The sequence below is a fragment of the Nanorana parkeri genome, unplaced genomic scaffold, assembly GCF_000935625.1.
Source record: "Nanorana parkeri isolate BGI_ZX_2015 unplaced genomic scaffold, ASM93562v1 scaffold26, whole genome shotgun sequence".
Lineage (NCBI taxonomy): Eukaryota > Metazoa > Chordata > Amphibia > Anura > Dicroglossidae > Nanorana > Nanorana parkeri.
In genome coordinates, this window is record NW_017306294.1 from 2,983,169 (window position 1) to 2,993,245 (window position 10,077).

General features: G+C 39.3%; 1 protein-coding gene across 1 annotated transcript in view; it reads right to left on the reverse strand.

Moving 5' to 3' along the window:
* PLXNA4 (plexin A4) overlaps positions 1-10,077 on the reverse strand; it is a 580,559-nt gene that overhangs the window by 41,050 nt on the left and 529,432 nt on the right. The window contains exon 26 of the mRNA XM_018566064.1: positions 8,853-8,952. Within this exon, the coding sequence (XP_018421566.1) occupies positions 8,853-8,952 (100 nt within the window). The remainder of the gene's footprint in view (positions 1-8,852; positions 8,953-10,077) is intronic.

Consider the following 10,077-nt stretch of genomic DNA (forward strand, 5'->3'; position numbering starts at 1 on the left):
GTGGAGTATTGGAAAATAATCATTATGTCACGCAATTGCTCTGTAGACAATTCAGCAATCAGATAGGCAGACCAGGTAGCGAATAATTTTTGGGTGCGCTGCATATTGAATTTCGTATCTAATTTGTCGATCAACATGAGCCTATGTAGCAACGACTTAAACCTGATTAGTGATGTTGGGGTGGGTGACAACCAGTCTATCAAGATGGCTTTTTTGGTGCTTATGATGCAGATGTGTTCCCATCTTGTCAATGCTGACGATGTGTCGGGTTGCTCTGGGGCTGGACAATGAAAGAGACAAATATCAGGTGAAGGTGTTCTAGCACGCCCATAATGTACATTCATATAGGAGATAACCCCCTCCCACAAGGTTTGTACATGGGGGCATAACCATATGAGGTGTGTCAAGTCGGGCAGGGGAATCTGGCATTTTGGGCACGTTGTCAACCATTCCGGTGGCCTGTTATTTGTAATGATATTGAAACCATAGTAAGCTCTATGTATCAGTTTAAATTGGATTTCCCTCCAGGCTTCGCATATCACTGCCCGTCTTAGTTGCATCCAACCTGTCAAAATGACAGATTGGGCAGATTCCGGGGATAGTTTCAGAAGATTCGCCCATTTTAAAGCATATGGGGGGATGGACTGTGTGATAGAAGATGCACCGGAATATAGATGACGATGAATGGAGGAGAGAGGCATCTTCTGGGTCGGGGAGGCCAATAGTCGATCCATCAGTATCGAATTGGGACCTGTGCACGATGTTGGGAGGTTGTGGCTAATAAAGTGTTGTGCATGTTGTAGAAAATGACTGATTGATACATTATATTCCCCTTGAAGTTCCCTGAAGGATTTACACTTGCCCTGGGCAGGACGTCTTAAGAAGCCCTTCTGCTCCTACAAGACTCCGTCCTGCCGTTCAGGAAAGGCCATGGACGGGAGCTCGTTAAAGAAGTGTTCCATAATATGGAGACTTTGCCCAGGATTTTCATTCCTTTGATCATCTTAATACCCTACTGTTGATTCCCAGGTTTAAAGAAATTATTTTCTTGGCCAGCCTGGGCTAATTGAACTTTTTTTGCCTCATTACATAAAGTGATAAATAAATTGGGTTTTCCTGAGCGAAAAGCTATTGCTTAATATAAGAAAATAAAATAGCTTTTTCTCTAAGTTCTAAAATCATAACACAATAGATAGATAGATAGATAGATAGATAGATAGATAGATAGATAGATAGATAGATAGATAGATAGATAGATAGATACTTGCAAACATGCATTTTAATCTAATCCTCCAATAATCCAACCTGACCAAATAATGCATTTAGAATAATGATAGCTTGTAGTCTGTAGAGTACATTTTTGAACACAGAAAGTTCATACACATTGTGCACCTCTTAAATACAGTACATTAAATGTAATTGTATTGCAATTCAGTTCTTTTCTTTATTCAATAAAAAGTGGAAAGAGTAAACAACTGAGTGCCACGAAAATAAAACAGTATTTATTTTGCTAAATGTAAACCAGATGCAAACCTGGGCAATTCAGAATGAGTACATAATAAAGAATCTGCTAAGCCAAGATATTACCATAGTGATAACTGGACTTCAGAACAATCAGTAGGTTCTGATATATAGACAGCTAAATCTATATGCAGATATTGACTTTTCCTGTAATGTTGAGCTTGTCTCTACCACTACTACCTCCCTAATAATCCTTTATTGTTATGTTTAATGGTATAGGCAAACTCAGTGACCAGCAGCGGGGCTCAGAAGGTGGGAGGACCAAGGTCAAGCTCAATGTTGAGATTTGTATACAGTTGCCCATACCTCTGGATCTATGCATCATTTTTCACAAACAATTGTCTATTACTCAATTGTTTAATTATACCCTGTCTAAATTGCCCAGGTTCATGACATGCGCTTTTTAAATCCAATGCAAATAGCATTACAAGATAACATCTGTCTGGTTGTTCGGGTACCTGTATTGCTAGATTAATACCATCTTCATATTAACTTATTATCTTGGAGTGTACTGAAGCCAGGAATAGAATTCACAGAGCAATGGGCTTGCTTACAGCAGAGCAACATAATTAGCAGCTAGCTCAATGTATATTAAGGGACTGGAGTGGAGCTGCTGGAGCCCTACATTTGGTAGTGGTATTATACTGCTGAACTGTTGCTTTTAACACTATAAGACCAAGACTCAAAAGTTTCCTGTCAGGTGACTTTATGATGGAAGGAATGAAATCATGACCATCGGAACTCAGCAGCCTGCAGTGTGAGATCTCTGTAGGTTTGGCCTCCCGCTGAGACTGACAGAACCTGAGAGGGATAGCTGAGACTTCTATTTCTGCAACCTGTCATCTGTTATCAGTTAAGTAATTGTTATTTTTAATTCCTTAAAATTATGTGTCCGAGTGTTATTTCGCTTGTACTTCGTCTTAAGACTTAAATCATATGCATTGTATATAAGCCATTTACTTGGGTCATAACAAAGTAATATTTAAAATTAACAATGCCAGGCAACTGAAAATCTCTTTAAGACCTGGTCATTGAATTAAGAGTTTAAGCACCAACCACTACAATGGCGGCAGTAGTGAGATTCATTATTTCAGATCATAAGATCAAGCATCAAGCCCATGCACTTCAGTAACATAGATTTCATTTCAAGCCTCTCTTTGCACCATTTTATTTAATAGGCACAGCAAAGAACATTTGGTCTAACAATAAACTACTGGCATTAACATCAGAATTACACAAGGAACTTGTAAGGAATTATTTCTTCCTACTTAGGTAGGGAATTTGCTTTTAAAAATATTTTTTTGTTAGAAACATGACAGAAAGCTCTGTTGGCACATTTCTGTAGAATAATTTTTTTAAGTAATAACATTTTTTATTGATTTATCATAAATATCAGCATATAAACAGTAAGCAGCCATTTACATATATCCCTGTACATATGCATATTTCCCCCTTATACATGTCTACGTGTCTTTATAAATGCACTTGCATCCTGGATATCATATTATATCTCTTATAGTGTTATTCTCGCTCATTATGACTGCATACTTTAATATAATTCCTTTATATATCTATATTTACCCCCCCTCCCCACTTACTCCCCTATCCCCTCCCCCTAATACCCCTCTCCTCTGCATTCATGAAAACCTTTAATCTGATATTCTCCGTTATATTTCTATATTGCTTGAAGTGTCTCCTTTTAAGTCTTTAGATTTAAATATCTTTAAGTTTCCCCCTTTGTCATATTCCTCCATCTACGTTCTTGTCCTTATATCTATTCCAGGGTTTCCACATAACCTCCCACTGAGAATGTCTTTCATCAATGTGTGCCGTTAGCTCTTCATATCTTTGTATCTTATTTACTTCCATGGCCCATTCCTTAATATTTGGAACAGTATGTGTGCTCCAATATCGTGGGATCAATATTCTTGCTGCTGCCATAAAAAATCTAAGTAGTTCGGATTTTGCTTTTTGTACCGAGCCCGGAAAAATTGAAAGAAGAGCTATTTTAGGTGATGGATCTACTCTAGTGCCCGCTATCTGGCTGTAAGTTTCAAACACATATTCCCAAAAAGGCATTATATGTTCACATTTCCACCATATGTGAAGATAGGTACCTTCCTCCTTCCCACATCTCCAACAGATTGGTGATTTTATCGGGAAAATTCTATGTAAATCAGTCAGGCACCTATACCAACGAGATAGGATTTTATACCCCTTCTCTTAAATTGATGTATTTTCCCGAATTGCTGTAGAATAATGTAAGAATATCGTATAGGCCTTTTATACACCTCTCCAAATAATATCCAGGGATCATATGGATTTCTCACGTGTACTAAAATAGTAAGTGATGCCTCATACAATGATATTGTTTCAGCAATGTGAGCCAGTAATATTTAATTTTTAAACTGTTCAATCTGGATGAGCTTCAAGTTCGGGACAAGTTCAGCCTGAACCCAGTTTGTTTACAGTTCGCCAAATAGGTGTATTAAATGGCCATATTTGGCCAGTTCACCCCCCTGACCTGCTGAATATCCTGATGCTACATCTAGAAGTCATACATTTACAGCTTGTTTCACATTGTAATCCTGAGTGATATCCTTGACCAAATATGGTTATGACTCTCATTTGTGACAGGATTATCAGCGGGAGTGGACTGTCATGCCGCAGGGTTGTGCTGATGTTGGGGTGTCATTCATTATGAATTAGGAATCTACTCTGGGGGACAATATTTATTTTGCAAAGTGTCTGTGTGTTTATTATTTGTGAAAGAGTAATAAGGGGTACAATTTACCTCCTACTCATTCACAAAGAGGGAAGGCCTGATATCTGGGGGCCACATATGTTAAAGGGGCCTTCCAGACTAAAAAAAAGTCCTCCTTCTTAGACCCCCACATCACAATCAGGGATGTGGGGATGAGGCCCAAGTCCACATCAACATGAGGACAATTTGCCTTGTGAGGGGACGGGAAGCTTTTTGCCCCCTGCATTGTACGCAGCCAATGTTGAGGGATAACGGTTTGGTGCGGTAGAGGAGGAGACTGCACGCTCTTTGTCCTCTGTTTCCTTGCCAGACAGGCTGCAAGCCAGACCCTAAACAAGGCATGCAGTCTAGATGGCCAGGGAAGGAGTGCAGCAAGTGTATGCTATCTCCCTCCTTAACCATACCAGGCCACATGCCCTGAAAAAAAAATGGCATGGAGTCCCTTAGAGGTCTTTTATGGATTTTAAGGGAGACCCCAAGCAAAAAATAAAAAAGGGCAATGTTTCCCCCTCTAAATCCATACCAGACCTTGGAAAGGATAATGGTCTGGTAAGGACTTTGAGGTGGACCCTTGGAAAGAAAACAAACAAGACAGCATGGGATCTCCCAAAATCTATACTGTCCTGTCCCCCCCACCAAACCATACCAGGCCATATGCCCTCGACATTGAGAGGGTACCATGCAGGAAAGGGTGGTGCAAAGCTTTCTCCCCCCTGAATGCACATTGTCCCCATGTTGATGTGGGCAAGGGCCTCATCCCCACACCCCGGGTCCTGTGGATGGGACATACTGGAATCCTAAAATCTGGAACTCCACTTTAAGATAACGGGGCTCCCAGATACCAGGCCTTCCCTGCTACTTGAATGAGAAAGGTGTACATACTGTAGGTTCCCTTGCTACTCAACTCCAAAAATCTGTCACTTCTCTGACTGCTTTTCCCACTGCAACTTCTATCACAAATTACAGTTCCAGGTCAGGCCAGGAGTAGTTAGAGATGAGGATGAGGACTTAACTGCTGAATTTTCAAAAACAGTCAACTTTTGCATACAAGTGTGCTTGAAATGGAGCAGATTATGAAGGTACCACTACATTTATATGCTTAGGGAATGGAAATGTTAACTTGAAGAAACTGTAAGCTAGTCAAGGTGCTTAACTGTGAGACATAAAAGAAACATTTTCTGCGGGAAAAAAAGCCTGTAAAACATGTTATATTTTGGCACAGTTTTGAACTTTGCCAAACGAGTCATCAAAGCAAACACCTTCTATAGACAGTAAATACAAATATAGATATATAAAATACACCATCTGCCAATATACAATCCTGTGTCAGTAAGACTATGCATTGATGAGTGATTAGATGTTGTTATACAGTTGTGTATTATGCGTTGGGCAAAGTATTGAAGTTGTACTTCCAGGCTTTACAACAGAATATATGGAGAAGCAACCAATCAATATTTTCTTCAGCAGCCTGCTTACCAGACAGTGAGAAAAAGTTTGTTTCAGCCAGGGTGTTAATGTACCAAAGGAGATTAATTGAAAGCATCAGCCAAGCTCCCCGTGCAGCTCTGTTGACACCACACATGCCTCATTACATTCGGTTTTGTAAGTGACATTCTCAGCAAAGAGGTTGGGGGTTAAAAGCAGAACCTAATGATCCTTTAGATGCTGGTAGACATTGCACGTCAGTAACAACCAGCCTGAACACTTCTCATAATCCAATTAATCAACAATTTAATAGCTGTGGTAAAATAGATATATTGGGTTCCGTTAAGTACATTATGGCTGGTTGCTATAAGATACAATTTTCTCCTTGTACTGTCTGTTTATTTGTAAAGCTTGTAAATGTCACACTGTAGTTGGCAAACTAGAGTTATATTTAATTTCTAACAGAAATTAATTAGTGACTACATTTGAATCAATTATGCAATTGATTCAATAAATATTTGACTGGGTGACTGTGGACCTGCAACAATCTATCTGCAGACTATCACTGACCCATGAACAGACATTTGAGGAAGGGTGCATTAGATGATTAGAACGTTGTTTCTGGAAAAGTAGAGTCGCCCACCCAAATCACTAACAAAGAAACAGACTACAAAACACAGAGCAGGCACCACCTCCTAGTGCAGTATGTTTATTGACCAAATAATGAAAATAATAAAAGAGTAAAAAGGTTCTGCTCACTATTCCTAAAGGAAACCAGGCATATCAATAACAGAGCCCGATGGTCCAAAAACTCTGTATAGCGGTAGGGCCTAACATGTTGTAGGATAACAACAACAAGACTTTGCTCTGAGGACGGGGTTTGTTACCCTGAAATGTGATAGCAGGCCCCCCTGTTGGGGTGCACCTACCACTATACAGCGTTCTTGGACCATCAGATTCTGTTATTAATATGCCTGGTTTCCTTCAGGAATAGTGAGCAAAACCATTTTACTCTTTTATTTCATTATTTGGTCAATAAACATACTGCACTAGGAGGTGTTGCCTGCACTGTGTTTTGATGCATGTTGTCAAGATTCCAGTGACTCCCTTGTTGAGATGGCAGCCCCATGGTTCCTAGCATTGGCAGAGTGAGCACCAGTCCCATTGGTTTGCGCCTGCCTGAATCTTGCCTATTTTTCTGGAGAAACCTAAACAGATTCTGGCTCAGTCAGCAGATGGATGTAGTGCAAGTGTGAAAGCTGTGCTCCGTTTACTCCATAGAAAAGGGACAACTGGCTGATAGTTGCAAATAACTTTTCTTCTACTTTCTTCTGGTTATCAGAAGTGCTCATTGCTTCACCTTCACATAGTTAAAGTGTTGCCATGGAGAATGCCCCACCCAGCATGGAAGGTACCGCACGTCACTGTCACAAAGTTGTTCACACACCACGGGAACATTGGGGTCTATTCACGAAGCAGCCGAAGGATCTAGCCATAGCTTCGGCTGATCCTTTGACTAGGTTCGGCCCCAGGACCCCTTCGGTTCAGTAGATTCCCTATTCCCTATAGCCCGTACAGCTCCGGAAGTTGGCCGAGCAGCACAGTCGAGCCGAAGGCATATGCCTCGGATCGACTGAGCCTCGCTGAAAGCTGAAGCTGGCCGAATCGAGCAGAGTAAAACTTTCCCTGTTTTTTTTTTTTATTATTCTGACATGGAGCATTTGGCTGCGGTCAGAATAATTAAAAAAAAAACAGCAGCAGAGGGCGGTGCAATAGCTAGTTTGCTATTGCACATTGAAATAGCCAATAGGAATTTAGCAATGCATTCCTATGGCGAATTTTTTTTTTTTGATGGCAGCAGAACCGTCCGGCCAATAGAAAACAGTTGGGCGGAGCTAGCTGTCACTGCTAGCTCCGCACAATCGTTTTCATAATCCTGTAGCAGCACTAGTGTGAACCTAGGCTAATGGTGGTATAATAAAGCACTATATGACCACATTCTAACTGCATGAACACACACAAGTATACAAGAGAACTAAAAGACCACAATATGATCAAAAATGATAAAATATTGTTTAGTTAGCTAAGTAAATTATTAAGTTATTAAAGTATATCTATATTCAAATTTTTTTTTACATTTTTGATAGAGTGGGGAAGGATTTGAACTTGTAGAGAATGTCCCTGGTAGGGAAAGTTTCCACATTCTATCCAAAACTAAAACAAGTTTTGGGTATAGACACTTTAAATCTTCTTTTACTATACTGATTAAGTATTTTCCTGCTTCCCACAATCAAGCTCATCAGACCAATCAGTTGTAAAGGGCATGAAACTTGTGTTAGACATTATAGTAGCATTTTATATCAAAACTGACTGACTGTCCTCTGTATGAGCATTACACTGATATGATACATTAAAATCGGATAATATCTACTGACACGGCCAATTAATATTCTAGCAGACACAGACTGGTTTGAGCACCTGATGGGTATTCTCTTGGCAGTAACTGAGTGCCTCTTCTTGGTAATTTAAAGTGGCAACAAAAGTGCTGTAGACACTGGATCTATTACAGACATTAAGTATGCTTTTGTAATGGTATCTTCACAACTACAACAACTATGATGGCTGTGTGACTGTGAGAAGAAGCAATGTATTGTGAAGACTAGTTGAGAAAAAGCACAAAAGGAAAACTGTTCAGTGTAATAGTGTGTGACAAGCACTGCTGTGATGGGTACGATGTTACATGTTTCTTACCAGAAATGCACATCATTTATTAAACTGATGCATGCAGCTCAACATATTTCAGTCATTACAAAAATTTGGAGATTGGCCAAGCAGAATATTTAACCTGCTGTTTCACATTAATAACATATTTCAATTCCACATGTATAAAAAAAAAAAAAGGCAAAGCTCAACACATAGAAGTACTCAACAGTAGAAATTTTATGTTATTGTTGTGATTGTTCCTAACCATAGGTAGGTAAAATGTGATTTGTTACAATAAAGTTGCTTCTTTTCATTGGTCTTTGACTTTATTAAACCTCTATATGTATATCTGCTATGTGAATTAAAGCTGCAATATGTACAATAACAAAACACAATTTGATTTAGCAATTTGTTAAGACAACAAAAAAAATGCTCTCACCATATCTGCTGGCGGACGTCCTGGATACCGTAGAGTTATTGACTGCATTGTATTCTGTTACTTGCTTAGACACGAGTGCTACCACTGCACCATCTGGAACCTGAGAAGAAGAAGAATGTAAACATATCACTAACTGTTAATATATATTTTATATGTTAAATCAATTCCAAGATCTGTTTTATCTAACTAATGTGATCATTTTTAAGAACAGTTTTGAATGTGACTAATCATTTTTGACCTATTCATTTATTTTTTAACTTAACTGGGCTTTTGAAGGTAACAGAGATTCACTAGGCTTGACAATCTATAGGAAATAGCTTACTTAATAGGTAGAAGTATACTCTTCACTTTCAGTAGATTTTTATTAGAAAGTTTACAGAGATTTACATTGTAGCAAATATAACACACAACAAGAATATAGTCATGCATTAATAACATCAGTCACAGAGCCAGGGACTTTAATGACAATAGTAGTGAGATGGACTGTTCGCTAACCCTTGAAGCAGTAGATGGACACATGAACTGGATGAGTGCAGCCAGCAATAGACATGTGCGCATTTTCCGAATTTCGAACAATTGGACACATCCGAAATTCCGAATCCCAATGCATCCAAATATGTCCGAATCCAAATTTCTGTTTTTGAATTTCGGATCCCATCCAAATTTCATTCAAAAACAAAACTGAAGACATGTGACTTTTATGGCCAATCAGGTGTGTTTTCGGTTTAATTCATCCGAATAGGTCTGAACATGAACTTTCGTTACGGCAACATGGCAGCCATCTAATTGGCCAGAAAAGTCACATGCCGAAAATTCGTCTTCAGTATATACATATAATCAGGGCTCAAAATTTCAGGTCCTGAGCTACTAGCCAGGCCTTCGAAGTTACTCGCCACCAGTTGCCCTTCATAACACAAACAAACACACACAGGGCACAACGCGCACACAGCACAACACACATACAGCCACAGCACAACGCACAGGACATTACACATACAGCCACAGCACAACGCACAGGACATTACACATACAGCCACAGCACAACGCACAGAGCATTACACATACAGCCACAGCATAACGCACAGAGCATTACACATACACATTTCATCTGAAATACATTTTTAGTATTCGCACATGTCTAATAATATGCATGTGAGAGAGGGGGGGCAGTTTTTACTTTTTTTTTTAAATTATTATTTTTTAAATTTTCATTGTATTATTTATT